Source organism: Manihot esculenta, chromosome 9, assembly GCF_001659605.2.
Source record: "Manihot esculenta cultivar AM560-2 chromosome 9, M.esculenta_v8, whole genome shotgun sequence".
NCBI classification, from domain to species: domain Eukaryota; kingdom Viridiplantae; phylum Streptophyta; class Magnoliopsida; order Malpighiales; family Euphorbiaceae; genus Manihot; species Manihot esculenta.
The window spans coordinates 7,146,054-7,166,932 of NC_035169.2; the positions used below are offsets into that span (position 1 = coordinate 7,146,054).

Below are 20,879 nucleotides of genomic sequence, written 5' to 3' on the forward strand. Positions count from 1 at the left end.
TATTTATAATAATTTTAATTATAAAAAATAAAAATTAAAAAAAAAAACCCATATTTCTACATATAAACAAGCCCTAAATATCTATTAAGAAAAAGCAAACATGCTACTCATCTAGCATAATCATGCTATCATTTTCAGTTTTCTACACACAATGTCTCATTATTATTATTTTTGGTTATTCTAATTCTTTACATTGTCAATTTTATATACGAATCATAAATTGAACAAATCATTCACAAAGAGAACCACAAGAAACAGTGGTGGGTTATTACTTCATACAAATATTGACAGCCAAGAAATTGCAGAAACAGAAGACGGGAAAAATAAGCCAATAGGCTCATCTGCTAAAACAAATTTGAGCTGAAGGAACAAGAAAAGCAGAAACCAAATCATTTCAAATACACAAATTAATTCACAAACATAGCTTCCAGCACAGTAGATCTCGTACCTTGTGTTTCTGTATGATTTCAAACTCCAAAACCATTAACACTTGGAGTCTCCCTTGTCGAATCTGAGTTATCGGTATCAGCTCCATGAGACTTTTTCAACTTTGCCACAAGAACCCACATGTTTGCAAGTTCATTTTCAAGGTAAGCTTCTCTTTGCTTGGATTCCTCCACCTTCTTTTGAAGTTCGGCCTCTCGTTGATCTTTCTCTATTAGAGCAGTTTCATATTGTGCTTCTCTTTCTCGACTTATAGCCAATTCTTTCTTCAGTTCTGATGCTGGCCCAACTTGGTCTTGGCGTTTCATGTGGTTCTCTCTTCTGCCATTGCGAACTGTGCCACTTGTTCTACGCTGAGTGGGTGAGTTCTTATGTGCTGCCAGTTCTGCAGCTAGTCTCTCGTTATGATTCATGAGCTTGGCAACTTCTTCGGACAATGCCTTGAGCTCAACTGCAGCAGCTGAGGCTAGCCCTTTCGCATATGAACTCTCATCTGCCAATTTTTGGTTCCGGGTTTCTAGCTGTTCTTTTGACTCTGTCAGTTCACCAACCTTTTGCTTCAGTTCTTCAATCTCTGTGGCCTGATGTATGAAAAATGAGAAATCAGCCCAAATGTCAAGTTGCAGCAAATAAAACTTCCAAATCCAAGAGACAATGAGACTTGAGCATTGACATCTGTCACCAGGAAGAACTCAAAGATTGTGCATGAAGATATTCCATTTCGGTCCATTACATTTGGCAAGTAAATGCCAATTTGGAAAGGTAATTAACTCTGTTAGTGTTGTGCAATCAGGTAGTTAGATTCCAAAACAAAACAAAATAACTGAAAAATAAAATTTTATAAACCAAACCGACTTATACAGGAAAACTGAATCATACCAAAATAACTGAAAAATAAAATTTTATAAATCAAACTGAATTATATAGGAAAACTGAATCAAACCAAACCATTTTTTTTTGGTTCGGTTGATTGGTTCTACCCATTCTTCCAAGAATCCATTCCACACAAAAGAGTCAATCAGATGCCTAATTGCAAACAACATATATATATACATATATATATATATATATATATATATACATATACATATATATATATATACACATATACATATATATAACAACAAAATAAATAAAAAGCTAAGAAATTAAACGAGAGATAACAAAGAGGCTTGTGGTGGAAAACTGAAACTCGAAAAGGAGAAGCTGATGAGGATTTGGGTTTGATCATGAAGATGGCTGCAGGCAGCCGTACCATTTGTTAAATCAAACAAACTTACAGAAAGCAGCAGCAACCAACAATATTCCCTATGAAGAAATAGGGATTGATAAAGAAATGGAGAAATGGAAAAAATTGAATGGATCTATGGAGAAATGAAGAAATGATCAAACAGGGATCTCATGGATTGAGAATATGAGACAGAGAGAGCAGAGAAGCAATGAATAACCGATGGAATTAGGGATTTACAATTATAAGTTTATGAATGGTAGCCTCTAAACCGAAAACAGGTGCTTATTATGGGTATATCAAAATCTCTGTCAATTCGGGAAGTCAATATGTATATACAGTATATTCCAATTTAGTTATGTAGTAATAATTAGAGGGTTTATGTTCCTAGTTAGTAGAGAGTATTTTAGAAAGCACTGCATATAATTACAGTAGTGTTGTTAAGGCACTAGAAAGGTGCTGGGTGAGGTGCCAGGCTGAGGAGCGCCTGGATCTTGGGAGGCAACCACCTGGTTCTGCAAGGCGCCAGGAAAAAGGCAGGCCAGGTGATGCCTTTTGTAAAATGAGGATTTTTTTTTAATTTGTTTCCCAAGCGAGTGTGGATTGACATCCATTTAGTTAAGTCCTATCCTAAGCCTTTACAGCACATCACTTTCAACGCCACTGCGCCGATGCACACCTCATACAGCAAATTAAAAACCCTTCTCCATCCATGTCAAAAAGGCAGCAGCTACAGCTGGGCTTGGAGAACTCTCTCATCCTTCCTCTCTCTCCCCCCCTAAAAGTATGCCTCTCTTCCTTTCATCTCTCTTTCTCTCCTCTTTTTCCCTCCGTCTCCTCTCCTTTCCTCTTCTCTTCTTCTTATGTTCTCTCCCTGCTGGACCTGGCGCAGCAGATCTGTTTCACTATTTAAATTTTTTTGGTTGTTGTTGTTGTTTCTTTCCTCTGCTTCTCCCCTCTTTTGCAGGCAGCATCTTTTTATGCTGTTTTTTCTTTTCAATATGCTTTTTCACTAGTAAACCATTTAAAAGTATAATATTTTTATGTTACAAGTGTGTTTGTGTATATATAGAGAGACTATGGCGCCTCACTTCAAAAAGGTTCTCACATCACCTCGCCCAAAGCCATAGGGGTGCTCTGTCACCTCTCGCCTTAATAACACCAAACTATAAAACTTTTCGTTCCATCAAAATTTAGAAAAGAATCACCCTTTCCAACTGGACCAAACAACCAAACAAAAAAGCAAAACCGGTTTGGTTCATGCAGTGAATGCATTTGATATATTTCAATAGAGAAAAGTGATACATATTTATATACAAGTGTTCCTGTGATTGAGCTAACTAAATAGGAAGTAAGATCCCCATTAATTCCTATAATTATGCTAACTAATAAGGGAGGGAAATAATTATAATATCTACTCTAATTGACTTACTATATTTATCTGAAATGTGCTTTACTTTGTACTAAACTCCATCATGTCATCTAACTTATTTTTCAGTTTACAGGGACATGCAATGATCTGGTAAAGTAGAACACCAAACCCACTGCACCCTAATCAAATGGATGAATTTGCAAGTGTTTTGAGCGTGCCTATGACAGCATCTGAACCACAGTGCCTATGCTTTGCAGCTTGTGTTTTAATTCTACCAGTTACTCCCTATATGATCCACAAGTTCTATACCTGCAGGAAAAAAATCTTGCTAAACAATTTGCCACATATAAATTAGCATCTAGCCTCCAAAATAGGAATCCTGAAGATCATTCACTCCATATCACTCGATGAAGCATAATTGAGCCAGACAAACCATGTCAAGTGCATACTAGAGTTTATGAAGCAACTAGTTTAGTGTCAACGAAAATAGATTCAGAATTCAGATACAAAAATGGAACTTGGAGGGAGATGATACAAAGACAACATAAAATAAAGAATAAGCCTATATTGAATATGACAATGCATTTTATGTTCTTGCCAACTGCATCTGTTAATAGATCTGCATGTTTGCCAAATAGACATTATGGCAAATTAATTTGAAACTTTATCATTTGGTCAAATTAGCTATTCTGACTCTCAGAATTGTTGCATAAAGAAAAGTCAACCTAGTGTGTCACTTTGGTTTCTTAAGATGTCTCCTAGAGTTAGTGGACCTTTAAAAATGCCCAAGTCCCACTTTCGCTTGTCAAGATCCATGACATCATTACATAATTATGTTTCTTTCACTAAAAATGTTTTCCTCAAAATAAGGGGGAGAAGAGAAATGGAGATGACGTAAGTTCACAGTTTTAAGAAAATAAGGCTGTCAGCTTTGAGAAGAAACCTGTGCTTGTAGAAGCAAAGCTTCGTTTCTATCTTTCGTCACTGCAATTTCGTTGTCAACCTGATATTGTGCGTGAAAGCTTTTTAGTTCAGAAAGTCGCTGTGAGTAACTGGGTAGAGGATCAAGATTTCTCAACTCCAGTGCATCAGAAAGCTGCTGCTTTAAAGAGACAATTGTCTCTTGCAATCCTTCACATTCACAGATCTGATAGGAGTGAAATATTCAGTTATATTCTGCTCTCACTGATAAACAAAGAAATTAATACACTTGTATGCATTTAGACTTGGTTAAGTTGCTGTTTGACCTTTTGGTTGAGCTGCTCCTGAATTATCCGATTATCTGCAGCTTTAACCTGCAAATAGGAATGATAGGACTCACTCACCAGATAATTAAGAAAAACAGACCAATAAAAGGAAAATATGTGGCTAGATTATTGAGTAAGATGTTTATAAACAACCAAGGAAATTCATTCTATTTTATACATACATATTGGCAGAAAACCTCAGATAGAGGATGAAATCTCCAAATATCTTAAGAATTAAGCAAGTTCAGATTATTTTATTTCAAATGGTTATAAAACACATAGTGAGTAGTACAAACACTAAAGAAATCATATTCATGTCAACAGGATATATCACCTCAAGTTCGAACGACTTCTCATTCAATTGTGCCGTCAGTTCAGCAATTGTCTGCAGCATAAACAACTGAGAGCTTAAAAATAGACTTGCAACTATAGCCATGCAGTTTGGTGCACCATAATTGAAGCTAAACTTACTTGCGATACTTCCAGATTATCAATCCTATCATGTGCTGCCATGATGGAATTGGCAATTTGGTTTTCCAGCAAAGAGATCTGTTCATTCTTAACCTTGATTTCATCATTCAGCCTCTTCATCTCCACCTTAAACACAAAAGGACCACAAATTAGATTTTCTAGGCCAAAATCAGCTAACAACAAAATGGATCTGGAAACTGCATAGTACATGAATTTGTTCCTTTTGGGGATTCCTTGAAGCCTCCTCAGATAATCGCTTCAAAGCACTTGAATGGAGTGCCACTTCTCCAGACAAAATTTTCTGTTGCTCCCTTAGAAGATCAATCTGATCACTTGTTTTTATGCTAGTCTGAAACAAATAGAGCACAGAATTAAACCTGCAGCCTATCTGCAATTCATCCTATGGAAAAAGCTGTAGTACATTAATACGTTAATAAGTTAAAAGGACCATCATCATACCGAAGGAGTTTCTTGCCCGAGGAAATTGTCCTCGGGAACTTCTCTATCTGGTCTAACCTCGGATAGAAGCTCAGCTGATGGAGAGCTTCCTGTGAGTAAAGGATTTGAAAATCTGGATTCAGTATGAAAATTGTTGTTTTCTGCTTGAGGCGTTGAAGGTGTACTGTTAGATTTTACTCCACTTGATTTATCACTACTTGTCCCCAACCCACTCTCTCGTTTCTGGAAAAGAACAGTAAATATTTATTTCAAGAGGTAGATGTACATGATACCAGAAGAACAAAGGAGACAGAAAGGAATAGCTATATCAACTCGAAAGTGCCAAAATTCACTAGCATATCCAAAATGTAACATTGATTGCATATAGAAGCAAATATGTCGGAGTCCTATATAATTATAGTGACAGATTCCCATTGCTCAAATGAGATAGATATAGCTTTTCCAAGTTAGTCCACCAGTCACATGCAATATTTCACATAAGTACTTTTGCGAGCTCAGCTTAAGTGCAAAGTAAATACTAAAGGCCAAAAAACAAAAGAAAACCCAAAATCTAACATCTATACATTTCAAAAATTAGAAGTGGAAATAGCTAGTCATGAAAATAAATCTCCAGATGTCCAATTTCCTTAAATGAAGGGCCAAACATTAACATGAACAATAGTATGGTTCAAACCCAAAGGCTGCTATTTCAACATTCTAGATAATGAAATGAATGGCATGTAGAATTTAGCTAATAAGGTTAAACAAGCAGAAACACATTGCCTACCAAAATCCACAAAATACATACCCGTAGCTTCAACCAATTTAGCAAGCCATGCTTCCGGGATTTCTTCTCCTCTTTAAGTGTATCATCTACAGTTTCACTGTTCCCTTCAAGAGAAACATACAATTCAATGTTTTCATCATCCAACATCAAGTCTCGTCTTTTGTATGGCAGGTAAGCAAGCTGCATATTAAACATAAGCAACTATAATCAGATCAAATGAGTTGAGGAAGAAGGGGAAAACTATCATACACAAACAGTACCCTACAATCCAACAGATGTCAATTAGAAAGGTACAAGAGAGAAATTAAATTCAGCATCCTAAAGGGAAACATTCCCAACAAATTGAACAAATTTACCATAGTACCTCTTCTTCTCCAAAGGAATGTCTCCTCCTTGGACCACGGCGGTGAGGAAACCTTGATGGTTGTGAAGCTTTAGTGGAGACTAAAATCAACTTTGTCAAGCGTTGTATTCTGCTCAATAAAGCTGCTTTGGCCTCTTCTTCTTGTTCCAATCTAGACTGCAACTTGACTTGACCATCTTCTAGCTTTACATATTACATTCATGCATCAGATTATTTTGCATCAAATCAAAGAAGAAGAAGAAATCAGGTGTTCACAACTTATGAAAATGATATACCACACAACTTCATCATATGTTTCTGTTGAATCTATTACCTATATATCTTTGCATGAGTTACCTTGGATTCTACCATCAGACAAATCCACTGAACATTCATCTATCGAAGTCAGCAGTGTTTGCAACCAGACAATTCAATAGAAATGCATATAGCAGAGATGGGGATGTTGTTTCTAGATGTGTAACATTAGAGCTCAACACGAAATATGTCCACATAAGATGGTAAAGAAAAAAAAGGGTAGAGGGCTTGTTCTGGGATGATGAAGAGCCAGAAGGCTTCAACTTAAAAAGACATATTCTACTAAATGCTTCCCATACTTCTTTGCTTATGGTTAATTTATTTGACTCACATAGGCTTTTCTGTAAACTCTTGAGTTTGATATATACATATATATATATATATGTATGTAATATGTATATATTAGTAACCATAGCTAAAACATAGCAGAAGTGCACAACCCATCAACATACAAAAGTTTGAGCAATAATAACTCAACTAAGCCCCAACATAACATATTTGAGTATGCTATATAACCCTTGTCCTACATTCTGCTTTGTCAAGAGCCAAACTTCATAGTATATTATATATAAGCAATATTAAATACTGAAATCAGTATTTTTTTTATGCAATTAAAGGACAAGACAAAGTACTGAAAGGCCAAAATGCAAACCTCCAGCAAGGAACAACGATTAACAATTTCTTGTGCAAAAATATTGTGTAGACATTATCATTCAAGTAGAATATAGTGTACATATGAACCAACAATTTATTGCTTTATTGGACTCGAGAACATTATTAGTTGCACAAAAAAGCATGAAGGATTAATGATTGCAAAAGCTGAAATTTGTAAAATATTTAATGGCTCAAGAAATCCATTTTTATTTTCCATTCTAAAAGATTTCAATTTTCTCAGTTTTTAAATATTTTATTCTATCATATTTTTAAAATTTAAATCCCATGTGTCAATTTTCATTGTTTTGACCAATTAGACGTTAGATTTTTAACTTGCTATGACAAATCAACGTAATGGGTTTTATTTGTTTATTTTTTGTTCTCTGTTAGGCAAAGTATGCTGATGAGGAAACCTTGATTAGAAATGATTATGGAAGGTTGAAAATTCTCTAAATAGACCATCATGTCAAAAATTAAATGTTCCATTTCATCAAAAAGCCGCATGAGTGTACCTTTTGTTTTAGAAGGACAATATCATCTTCCACCACATCTTTCAATTGAGGAACTGTCACAATACCTTTCTTCAATTGTTCTAATTCTTCCTTCAAAGAGCGTATCTCATTTTGATACTTCTTGATGAGTGATTTCTCATCAATAATCTGCAATTTAAAATTATTTAAAACTTCTCAAGCAATATTGCTTTAGATATGCAAATAATAAGCGGGAAAGTACCTTGTTCTGTGCTGCTTGAATTTCAATGTGTTTAGCACGATGGGCAAATTTCAAAGTATTGTGCGTCTCTTCAGAACTGCTTGATGAAGGAGTGACAGTGCAAATAAGCTGTCAGTTTAGACAAAAGATAAATGGATAAGTAAGGGCCAGACTGCTAGCATGTACCTTCAGAAATAAGTATAATGATGCAAGTGTACTATAGTTGTTAAATTTCAAGAATTAAATAGGACGAGAAGGAGGAGGAACAAAGTGAAGGGAAATAACCCAAAGGACTGCATTTTCATTCACTTCTAATTCTTTTACATTACAAATAATGCATTTTTTATAACGAAAAGCTATAATATATAGACCCATAAATTAAGATATAAAGTAAACATACTATTCCTTAAATTATGAATATAACTATCCCTAAATTAAGTAGTAATCTTCTTAAATTAAGAAAAGCTCATCAACTCTAACACTTTTCTTGATGAGAATTTCCTGAAGTTATGAAATCAAAACATCTATTTTTTTCATTTTTAAATAAACAGTTATTACAACGATAGAGCTCCTCTCTGGCTACGGCATTCTAGCAGTGACCTCACCTTCTTTTGACGCTCCTGCCTAGGCAGAAAGTGAGACTTGAAGCTTTGCCAATAAGTCTGGGAAAGCTTTAGGTGATTGTTTCCCTTAGAAACAGATAACTAAGAGAGGCAGAGAGAAGTCTTCTCGAGTGTGTATTTTCAAACTACCGTTTGGGATTGCTTTGAGAGGTGGAAGAAAAATAGGAAAGAGAATTTTCAGAGAAGGGATTCACTAACCTGGCTCTGATTTTTGAAGAATGAGAAAAGATAATAGCTCGGGACTCAAACCTGGAAAGAGGAAGTAAAGTTCGGGTCTCAAACTCTTAAGGAGGAAGTTTAAACACCAGAAAACCATAATTGAAACACTTATTACCCAGAAAATTCCCATCAAAACAGTAAAAGAAGAGGGAAAGTGAGCTGGGACTTTAAACCCAACTATGAAACTGTGAAGAAAAATAGCAGAACTTAAAGGGAAGAAAGAAAGGAGGCCTAGAATTTTAGAGCTCTGATACCATATTAATTCAAGAATTAAATAGGATGAGGAGGAGGAAACAAAGTGAAGGAGAATAAACAAAGGACTACATTTTCATTCGCTTCTAATTCTTTCACATGATAAACAATGCAATGCATATTTATAATGACAAGCAACAAGAAGATGTAGATCCCTAAATTAAGCACAAAGTAAGGAGAAGACCATTCCTTCTATTATGGAGACAACTATCCTTTAATTAAAGAGTAATCTTCTACTTAAATTAAAATCTCATCCATTCTGATACAGAGGCGTATGCATCATGAATATCTGTATACCAGAATTAGGAAGAAAAATTCTGAAACATACTGATACACGCCCATGACCACTTAATGAAGACTGAAGAAGCCTGGTCAGTTTAGAATCCCTGTATGGAATATGAGAGGCCCTCCCATCTGTCAACTTTGAAATAACCTATGAAAATCACAAGTACCAAATCTAAGGTAAGTCTATCAACAATTCAACATATCATGAAATTATGACAGGAAACTCACTTAGACTGTCAGATTCAACAGATTACTTCATAGGACATTTACAAAAACAACCGGTAGATTGCTTATCACTTCATTGTTTCAAACAAATTCCAGCATAAACAATTAAGAAAATAATATATAGTTTTAAAATTAGATCCTAAATGTATAATATTGAGAAAGTATTAACATATTAGTAATGCACAACACACCCCAAATGATGCATCTACATGTTCACATTGACCCATTAGTGAATAGACCAACAATGAAAAGCTGAATGGCTTTCCTATTATTTACATGTTTTGGGTTTTATGTGAATTCATGTATGAGAATGAAGATTACAAGGAAGAAAATATCAGTAGACATGATACATTCATGCACATATCCATATATGTTTTGAAACAAGCTTGTCCAATCTGTTTTAAAATTAATGCTTTCAAATTGCAAAACTAAAAACTAGAGATTGACGAATAACCACCATTTCTAAAACCCAAATTAGTCATCAAATGGAAGAATAGAGAAAGAAGGTCAAAGGATCAACCATGTGCAAGTATGCATGTATGTTTTTGTTGTAGTTTTATTATCAATGCATTCAACCCCCATAAATATATATGTTGAATGAGCTGGTCTTTCTTTCTTAAAGATTGAAATTCCAACATTTACCGAAGCATTTTTTTTTTAAAATGCCAAATATAATGAACCATTAAACTTAAAAGCCTCTACTCAATATAATTTTTCCTTTCATTTGATATTTTTAGGTTCAATTTTGAAATATCATTGGAAAGCATTCTTTTGATTTTAACATTTTCTAAACAATGAAAGACAATTATTTTTTATAAACATGATTACTACTACTACTATTTTAACAAATATATCCTTAATATCTATTTAGAAATGGATAAACATTATTTTTTGGTTAGTTATTTTGCTTGATATAAAAAAAGAAAAATGATAAAAATTATCAACAATGGTCAAGTAGGAAGGTGGCATGCCTATCCTTGCCACTAATGTGAGGATGTATGTTCAATTTCTCATGTTGAAATTTGTCAGATTGTTAGATGCAAACAGTTCGAACCATGTTTTAGGCCAGTTCACCATTTCAACCTTCCATTTGACCATCTCAATGCTAGTTTTGACTTAGAAAGGGTTAAACCTCAACAACACTGGCAACGAGTTCCTAGTTTACGTAGTCTAACAACGGGTCCAATCTGGGTTCAAAAGTGGAACAAGTAGCATAATTTTTATGCAATGTTGAGGCTTTAGAAGGTAGATCGCATAGAAATTAATAGCTATTTATACACCGATGAATAACAATGGTATATGAGGCCTTACAGTTCCTAGTGTAAGCAGGCTCTTATTGATATAGGATCCTTCTTTCCTTCTCACACCAGTAGTCTCAGCCTTTGAACTTTCTGAACCAGCCAGATCGATGAGATTCTGCAGGTATAAGTAAGACATGGACAAGTTAAAAGATGTCCTTGATATCAAAATACACAAAGATATGTAAAAGAAATCAGTAAGAGACGAAATTATAAGTTGAGCAAAAACACCAAATTCAAATTAAAAACATAAACAGGTAAGCAACCAAAGCACTGGCATCGGCATCTCTTAGAAATTACCAGTTGAGACAAATTTACAGCTTCCCCTTCGCTATTTTCACCGCATGGACTACTCTCTATTGTCTGTACCAAGGTGATTGGAAATAGATTAAGGGATAACTGAAGAAATGAATGAATAAATAAATGATTATTGAAGACAGTGTGAGATTACCAGTGTAAATATTGTATGGCTCCGGCTGCTGAGTAAATTAAAATTTGTCGATCCAACGTGTCTATGTTCTACACCAAACAGAGGAAATTCAATCACCAATCAAGCTGGGTGAAATTCACAACTTTTCAATGAATTGTAATACTATCAGATTTTCATATTCTAGCTATATAAATTATTTATATCACTCCTTTCTTGATCTTGATCTAGCTTTTGGAGTGAGTTAGGTCTAACCCAAATTCAACAACTTCATTTTTTTAATTTGATTGAGAATTTATGAGTCTTCAATTTTGTCCGTCTTTAAAATTTAGTACGTCACTACATTGCTTGTCTTTAAGATTTGAGTGTAGCTAACTTGAAATGGACAATATACATAAATAGAAGAATATGGAACATACTATGAACCTGCCCTGGCTATCTATCTGCTTACACCATGACAAATATTGGTATAAATACTGTAAACGTTCAGAAAATCAAGAGCCCAATAGAGAAATTTTTTACATTAGATCATTTGATGCAAGAAGAGATTACTTATTTAATAAATATTTGCTTTGTAAGAGTCGCAGTAAATGCAAGAAATATTCAATCCTTTAATGTGAAGGGTGAATGAGTGAGATCAATGTGGTATTTGGTGAATATAACTCTCGGAATTAATTGGCTTCAAGCAGAAAACAAAAGATGGACAAGTACTGTGTGGGGAGGATCTCAATGTGAGATAAGACACAAGGAGATATAGCATGGCAATTCTTTGCCGATGTAGAACCAAGAGCAACAGTCAGAGGGAAAGAGAAACAATATTCAATTTTTTCTTTTAATTCTCAAAATCATTTCCCAAATTGTAAATAATAAAAATCTATCAAATACCTACAATATATAGGCATTTATAGTTAGGATTTGGAATCCCAAAATAAGAACAATGCCAAACAATCAAGAATCCCCAATTTGAACTTTCTAAATAAAAATAAAATACTACTTCCTAAAACGAATAGAATTATTAAACTTCCTAATACTAAAAAATATAAATTAATGATCTAACTTGTACAATTAAAGATTAAATAAAAATAACTATAAATTGAATCATCCTTGACTGCGTTATTCTCCTAGGTTGGAGAAAGCTTGACCTTGGGTTTTGTTTTGCTGAAGAATCAACAACGGAATTTAGAGATTAACTTTATCTTCCCAAATGATAGCAATAAGATTGAACAAAAAAGTCCACTTTTTTCCCATCCTTGGAAACATCTTAACGTGTAACCAGTCACAAGTATAGTAAAATAAACACTCTTTAGTTCATTAAAACAAAAGAATGAAATAAATTTTCTTCCGTTGTCATTGCCATAGATTTTATTTTCTTATTTTCCTTTGGTAGATTTTCAAGCTTATCTTGGTCATCCTCAGCAACTTCTTTCTCCATAATAGGTTCCTTAAAATTTTCAAACTCAATCTTATCATCCTGGATTTCAATATGTGAAGGCTCCACAATAAAAACTTTAGATTCTCCGGGTTACTCTTCTTGTTCTGCATCATGAAGTTCTTGCATTGTATCCTCAAGCACTCTTGATATCCTTCCAACTGTGCTATTAGCCCAGACAAAGTTTCAAGGTGTATTCACCTTTCTCTTGAAATCAAATATTTGAGCAACCATCATAAGCCAAATATATAAATTTATTGGTGGCTGAATAAAAGAAACTTCCAATATGCTTGTTGAAACATATAACCTTCTTCATTGCTTCAAGTTTTGTTTCCCTACCCCACCTCGTGTTTCAAACATGTACTCCTTCCATCCTTCAAGCTGTCTCCCTAACTCGTGAAAGTTGTTTGATAGTTTGATATTCATAATTTAAGTTAAGTTGACAACATTCAGCACCACCAGACAAATCCCTCAAATAACATATTTCATGTAATTCTATCTTGTAGTCTTTGATTTTAGTTTGTAATCTTTGTATTTCAGCTCACACAAAGTCACAAACTCCCATTAAAAACACAATTTAAAGCTCCTACCAGCTTTAAATACTTGTTGATACCTAAAATGGATGTAAAAATTAGACTCAATTGTCAACATTAAGAGGGAAGGGTTCTGCCAGCAAAATTTTTTTTTCCAGAGGGTTCTGCCAACAATTGTAGATGATGATTAATGACTGACACGGCAAGATATCAGGTAAAATTGGGCTCATAGTAAGCAACATGAGCTTTTTTTATTGAAGGGGTGGATTTGACCCAAGAGAGGACTTGAGAATGTCTGGCTGGTTTGACAGAAGCCTCATAAATTGGGAATCATCAATCAACATGTGGTGACTCTTCAAAGAGGTCAGTGATAACAAAATCATGTTGGAAAGTGGTACGAGTCAAAACCCAACCCGAATATCAATTGTTTTTGTGGCAGCTTCTAGCGATCAAAGCCGAGCAGATGCTTAGCAATGGAGTTCCAATGGTTTAATAAATGGACAGCATAGCACTTGATAATAGCAGCTGGCTTTGCTTCTGTTTCGCAAGAAGCAAGCAATTATGAGGAGGAAGAGAAACTAAAAGAGGAACCAAAGGGAATCAATAAGGCAGTAAAGCACTTTTTTTTCAAGTAGAAAGAAAGAACAACAAATTAAGGGAAGGAAAATTTTGAAAGAACCCTATGACTCATATTGGGTTACAATTGCTTATAGGCAACAAGTTAATGTAGAACCAGGAAGAAAACTCAGAAAGGGAGATATTCACAATTTTTCTTTAAATCCTCAAAATTTTAAATAATAAAAGTATACTCAAACACCTAGGGGACATCGGCATTTATATTTTATAGTATAATCATTAATCTTACTAATTAATATTACTAGGATTTGAAATCCATACTGAAAAAAGTACAAAACAAACACTAATTACGAATCCCCTCAGACTTCCTAAAGAAAATAGAATACTTCCTAAATATATATATAATTCTTGAACTTCCTAACAATAAACAAAATAAATTAAAGACCATGATTTTACAACTCAAAGTTAAACAAAAATAATTTCTAAATTGAATCGTCTTTCGGAATTAAATCTTCCTTGATATCATCACTTGCTCACTTTGGATTATTTGCAAAAATTAAAAAAAAAAAAAAGGAGAGAAGGGGTTTTGAGAATCCCTTCAAAATTTAAAGGAGAGCAGTATTAGAGCAAGCATTATTTTTTTATACATTATGGTATTGAGCATCACAATTTCAATTACCCCTAAGAATGGAAAACGAAATGCTTGATCTTTTAAATTAATAAATAATTTAAATTCTTTTATTAATAACTATATTCTTTATTATCTTTAACTCATATTATATAACTTACAATTGTAATTTTTTTATCAATACCTGAATAAACAAAAACATGCAGATTTAGTTTGGGTTGTATGTATAGCATTTTAGAAAATTCTCATAATATGTAACTTACAAGTTCCAATTGTAATTTTTTTATCAATAACTGAATAAACAAAAACATGAGATTTAGTTTGGGTAGTATGTATAGGATTTTAGAAAATTCAATTAGTATGAGAATTTTGTTCAGTTGCTCTGCTGTTTTCATACTTCAAATTTTTTTCTTTTGGCAGGAGAATTTTGTTTGGATCAATTTTCTTCGTTAATACTGCAACAACCTTTGGCACTTAGTAATGGTTAGTATTTGCTCATCCAGAGATGAAAATGAAAACCCTCCATATGCGGCACGACTCTGTTAATCTGAATCCAATTGCTATTACTTACTGCATATGACATGACATAAGGGTTACCTTCTCCAGCTGCTATAAGGGAAAGCGCATGAGCGGGGGATAACACAACTTCTTCCTTTATTCCTTCAACAAATGTTCCCTGCAGGAATTAATTGACATCAATGCAAATGCTTCTTCACAAAATTTAAGAGAGGCTACTTAAATAAATTAATTGGTCACAGCATGTCTAAGTCAAGCAACTGAAGTTTTTTCCTACTCTGAGTTTTGTCCTATTTTAATGAAAACAAAGTGAGAGAAGAACCGCCTGCAATTATTCAGTTCTACAATTAGTCAAATGGAGAATACCCAGTCCCAGAATATCCTCATGTTAGGCAATGCAGTCAGGTACATGAGCCAAACTTCAATTACCGCATCATCTTCAAAACTAATATTGTTTACTTGCCCAAATATTGTTTACTTGCCCAACAGACAGAATGAGCCCATATAAGAAAAAGAGGGTAAGTTTTGAGCCTGGTCTTCATGCTAAGATAGACTAAGGTGCTTGAATGATCTGAATGTTCATTTATGACATAAGAGTGCCTCAATTCATAGCTTAGAAGACTCATGCAGCAAAGCGTCTTCCCCAGCAGCACATTGTCAAACAGCATCTCATTGTAGCCCTCCCCAAGTAGTTGGCATTTAAATAAAACAAAACAGCTACTCCCATATTAACTCCTTTCCACCAGCACAACTAGGATATTTTCCCCAGGGAACCACTAAAGCATCATTCAAATGGGCTGGCTTCTTATGATCCATGGAAGTACTCAATACAATATGATCAAGTCAGACTAAGATAAAGACATGCCCCCAGCACCAGAAAAGGCAAGAAGCATACCGTTCCAGCACTTTGAACCCCAGCATGATCCTAGGATCAGAAGCTGAGTCAAACCCGTGATCTAGAAGGACATTCAACAATATATTGTGAACCAACAGACAGGATAATCCCATACAAGAAAGAGTGAAACCAAGACATCCTGCAATTGCCAATCCGCCTTAATAACCAAAGTTGAATGCAGCAAAAACTATGGGCACATACCAGGGACCCTGCACAATGTCGTCATGCCATAATCTTTATCACATAATCAAGAGACTTCTAACCATATCTCATGTTTGGTTGATGCTGCACTTGGCGCCCAAAAAGACACTAGTCACCAGTATTAACAATATTAATTAGCATCTTAACCTTATCTTTCATCATATGGGCATAATGTGACTGCTTCAACTTCAAGGTCCTAATCAGCAGATTACAAAGATTATCCATGATCATTCACCATGAGTTGTAATTGGCACATCTCAAGTTACAGATGCTCATCTCTATTCTTGATTCAGCAATGTCATTTGTGTACAAGCTTTAGCCAAGTCTCTGACCTTCTTTATAAGTCTGGGAAGTGCACTTAGGGAGAGGACTAAAGTAAATAGTCCATAAACAGCAAAACACCTTAATCAAAAGTTAGGCTTTGGCTGAGGTCATTCACTAGACTGAAACTCGCAAAGTTCACATGCCTGACTAAGTAATATTATAGTTACATGATCCTACAAATAAGCATCATATGGATAATTCAAAGAGCACAGCAACACAATTTGGAACCTTTCATTCACTAAAAAGCCACAATTCTCCAACTGTAATGCCCGAACAAATTTCATTTATGCCATTCCATACTGGAAAATGAGAAAAACTAAGTACCATAACCTAGTCAATGCCATTTGTGTGGCCTACCTTCAAACTTCAACAACCGTAGCAGGATTCTGGGAAAAAGCATGGAGAAAGTTTTGTTGATGGGATCAATGCCAAAGGGAAACGTTTGTGCATAATTAATGCCGATGAAGGTTGTTTTTTTCTCTCAGTTTGGAATGTAATAACTGTGACCCATTTATCAGTAGTTCTTAGATTTAATGTAGGAAAAGTTTAAAGGTAATGCAAAAAACAAGCAGACAGGTCATGGATGATAACAAATTTCACTGGTATGGTGTTTTAAGAACCGTAGCAGTTGTAATTATCATAGACAAACTAGTTATCTATCTAAAGATAGCATGAGAAACACAATCGCAGAATGAAAAACAAGTACCTGAGCGTCTTCTCGAATTCTTAAATTTTGTCCTGCTGGATTTAATAAGTCATTAACAACCTGAAATGAAGAAAACCCTAAAGATGTGAAAGTCGAAAAAGAGGTGAAAGAAGTTATGGCACTAGCTCAAGTCAACAATGAAAGCAAAACCAAACAACACATTGCAGAATACAGAATAAGCAAGAAGAGAGAACCAGAAAAGATACTAACCTCATTATAGATCTCAAGGTATGAAACACGAAGGAGGAACTCCCGGTTTGGTGTCTAAGGGACAAAAAGTGTTAAATTGAAGTATTTAACAAGGATCTAATAGACAAATTATCAAGCACTAAGAGAGCCAGTTCGATGTAAAGTACCTCTTGAATAATACTAAAAGCATCCTTCACTGCCAATGGTATAATTCCAGGGGACCTCTGATCACCCTGTGATTGCATATTACTATCATAAGCATGTTACTCTAATGTTAGTAAATCAAAGTTGCAGCTTGATTTTGTTTATAACATACTTATATGATATTAGCTATTATAAAGTAGCATATCCAAGTTACACCAGTTTTGAATGAGGATGCTGGCATGTGTTATATATCAACAGATTAGACTTACACATGTGATTACATAGATACAAAAACATATCTGAGATTTGATAATGCAACCAAGTGGCAGACACATTAAGCAGGTTGCAAGCATAATCAACTTTGTAGTCTTTGCTAGTCCAGTCTGGGAATAATTAGACATGGATATTTGAAAAGCAAAATATATGGAATTGAGGTGCATTTTGATTCAATCTTTTGCACGCATTATGTAGATAAAATAAATTACATCTGAAAGCAATTTCTAAGGGAAGTAGAAAAGTATGACTTTATCTCACATGCATTGTGTGAGTCTTTCCACTGCTTGTTACACCATATGCGAAAATGGTTCCTGAGAAGTACAATAAAACACAAAGTTAAAACCCTCCAACTAAAATAACATAAAGAAAATCAGATTTGCTAAGCATAAGACTGTTCATAACCCTCACCATTGATGCCTTCCATAGCACCACTGACAACATGCTGAGCAGCAACATCATAGACATGGCGTGTTGTAGTTGTAGGGCCAAATACCCGATCTATTAAAATTTATGAAAGTAAATACATAGTAATGCATTTAGGTACAAACTGAAACAAATATCATTAAATGTCAAAAGATTAACATGAATATGCTTTAACTTTAGAGCTTGGATGAAATATAGTCCTCCAAGGTTTAGAAAAAATTGGGAATAGGAGTCTTTATTATGAATGTATGAGTATTGGAAATAAAGGAGGTTATATTTTCTAAATATCTAGTTTTCTTTCCTAATGTTCTAAACTATCAAGGAGTGCTAGAGCATAATTTCTAATAGTTGCTTCCTAGGAACTCAAATTAAGTAAAATTCCATTGCTGAGGATGTGGTGATGAGAACATGAGAATAAATAGTGAACCAAGCTTCAATTTTTTGGCCGATTGTCAGATGTAATAACAAACCCAACAGAATGAAGACATGTTTTTAAGATGCACCACCACAACATTATAACTTCAGCAACAACATCCTAAATTTTGCAAAAGAATTTTTTTTTTTTTTCAAACAGGAAACATATAATAAATCTGTCCTCGAGCTCTCAAAATTGATGAAGTTTAGATGGTGACTTTGTGCTGAAAAAAATTAAAAACATTGCCAAATCAGTTTCAATTAAACTATCGCTGAAAGCAGTACATATGTCTGGCACTAATATCTTCAATATTCTCCTATTATGCCTCTCAAACAGTTCAAGCAAAATATAGAAGCTATCTTATTAAAGGCTCAAGGTGCACTAAGGCGTAAAGAGGTCCTAGGGCTTAGGCGTGGGCATGCACCTGAATGAAGTGAGGTGCAAAAAAATTAATAAAAAAAGCAATTTTAGACATCCAAGAAGCATAGGACGTAAATAGCTTGTTAATATGTCTTTCTTTAGACATATATGGCCTATGTTCAACAAATATATTACTTAAAATAGCATGTCAATGTCTTTTTTGAAAAAAATAAAAATAAAGAAGCAATATAGCTTTGTCAATGGTATTTTAAAAGGATAACTTTAAATAAACTAGAAATAAAAGAGTATAAAAAGCAGTTAAGTGAGAAAGAAGATAAGAGAACAATGAAAACAACTTCTGAGAAGATATATTAAAAGCAACTGGTGATCACTATTTACTAGCGATATTAAGTCCAGAAACTTCTTAGTCATCAATATTGGATCTGTTAGATTGCCAAATTCCAAGTCAAGAAAGTTTTTTTTTTCTTTGTCAACGAATGTACTTGCCAAAGGTGATTCCTAGGGCTTTGAACCTGGAACAAGGCGCATGGCTAGACAGTTAAAGCATCAGGGTTGGAGCCCGGTGAGCCTTGAGCCTCAGGCGTGTCTTTAATAACTATGATATTTAGTTTTGCGTGAGCTATCTATGCATTAATTTAGGAGTAAATCAAGCTTACATATGCAATGTACTTGTAGAATCCGCTAACTAAGCCATCCAATTAATATATAAGATTTACCATATGCATATGCGACGGACGGATTGTGTTCATTTCTGACAATAGTTTCTCCATCAGCATACCAAGCAATCTCCTCTCCTTGACGAATTTCCCTAGGACTACATCAACCACCATGAAATGAACAAACCCCATTAGCGAACTCAATAATGGTAACAAAAAGGAATGCAAGAAAGAGAAGGCAAGTGAATGGCAGACCTTAATGGGCGAAAGCGAACAGTAACCGTGACGTTTTCTTTGGAACTCTCTCCATTTAAAGGCACGTTTTCTGAGTAAAAATATTGTGGCTTGCTGAGAGCAGAGGATGATGCAGGAGAGCTCTGACCGTCTATGGAAGTTTCTAGAAATTGTTTTGAAGATGATGTCGTTGAAGAAGAATGAGAATTGGCAGCTTTTGATTTTATTGCACCTAACCTCTTCGATTTTGATCCTTGTTTTGAGGCCATTAACGCACCAATTTATCCAAAATCAACTGGAACTATTTACCATTAAAAAAAAAACAGCTCAGTAATGAACCAAAGAAATCAACATACTTAAGAAATCTTTTTTAAGCTAGAGAAAATGCAGGACAAAAAAAATTAAATAATAATAGCAATAAAATAGGAACAAGAAAAGGAGAGCAGCCACAGACACGCTTATGCACACAAAAAAACAAGAATAAAAGCTGGAGAAAAATTAGAGGACAAAGAAACAGAAAAAAACAAATCAGAGAGTTTCCATTTGGCTGCTGAGAAAATGCAAAGAAGAAAACATCCACTGGCTAGTGAAAAAGCAGCGCGTAAGAGAGAGAAGAGGAAATGAAGAGTGAGATTACCTCAATTCAGAAAAGAAAAAGAGAAAAGAGGGAGAAGCGAGCATGGAGAAGAAGGTGAGTCCTGAACACAAAGAGAGATCTCTCTGCAAGAGAGAAACAGAGAGAGATTAATGGAAGCTTAGATCTAGTAAAGGAGATGAGACAGAGAGCTAATGAGGGGTTAGAAGAAGAACATCATCATCGTCACTCCTCCCCTCCTAGTCAGAGGTCTTCGAACGAGAGAGAGAGAGAGAGAGAGAGAGAGAGAGAGAGAAAGAGAGGTGTTTTCCGGTAATTGGGTCTTTTTGTTTTTTTTTTTTCTTGCCTTGGAAGCGATGCCCTTAATCAAAGGCTAAAATGCATTTTCGATTGACAATGCCGGACCTTTTTAGACGGAA

At 34.7% G+C, this 20,879-nt stretch overlaps 1 protein-coding gene across 2 annotated transcripts; it reads right to left on the reverse strand.

The window, feature by feature from the left end:
• Nucleotides 1-216: 216 nt before the first annotated feature.
• On the reverse strand, nucleotides 217-20,799 carry LOC110622568 (kinesin-like protein KIN-7K, chloroplastic). 2 transcript variants are annotated; one of them, XM_021767124.2, is made up of 24 exons: nucleotides 20,503-20,799; nucleotides 19,887-20,166; nucleotides 19,692-19,789; nucleotides 18,165-18,254; nucleotides 18,015-18,067; nucleotides 17,504-17,569; nucleotides 17,358-17,411; nucleotides 17,148-17,207; nucleotides 15,103-15,181; nucleotides 11,364-11,431; nucleotides 11,213-11,275; nucleotides 10,926-11,030; nucleotides 9,433-9,537; nucleotides 8,032-8,139; nucleotides 7,812-7,958; nucleotides 6,352-6,534; nucleotides 6,009-6,167; nucleotides 5,222-5,443; nucleotides 4,971-5,111; nucleotides 4,763-4,888; nucleotides 4,626-4,676; nucleotides 4,292-4,339; nucleotides 3,988-4,191; nucleotides 217-1,025 (listed from the first exon to the last, which is right to left on the reverse strand). In XM_021767124.2, exons 2-24 carry the CDS (start codon nucleotides 20,132-20,134, stop codon nucleotides 468-470), a joined length of 3,036 nt encoding a protein of 1,011 aa, XP_021622816.1. In that variant the 5' UTR covers nucleotides 20,135-20,166; nucleotides 20,503-20,799; the 3' UTR covers nucleotides 217-467. The 2 variants fall into 2 exon arrangements, with proteins under 2 accessions (XP_021622816.1, XP_043815507.1); XM_043959572.1 differs by lacking the exon at nucleotides 9,433-9,537.
• Between the last annotated feature and the right edge of the window lie 80 nt (nucleotides 20,800-20,879).

Excerpts from the sequence above, each read along its gene's own strand:
- LOC110622568 (XM_021767124.2), bottom strand. The coding sequence starts at position 20,134 with ATGGCCTCAAAACAAGGATCAAAATCGAAGAGGTTAGGTGCAATAAAA. Across the intron at positions 11,432-15,102 it reads CCTTATAGCAGCTGGAGAAG|AACATAGACACGTTGGATCG; the intron begins GTAACCCTTATG and ends TGTTTGGTGTAG. Across the intron at positions 5,112-5,221 it reads TCGGGCAAGAAACTCCTTCG|ACTAGCATAAAAACAAGTGA; the intron begins GTATGATGATGG and ends TATTTGTTTCAG.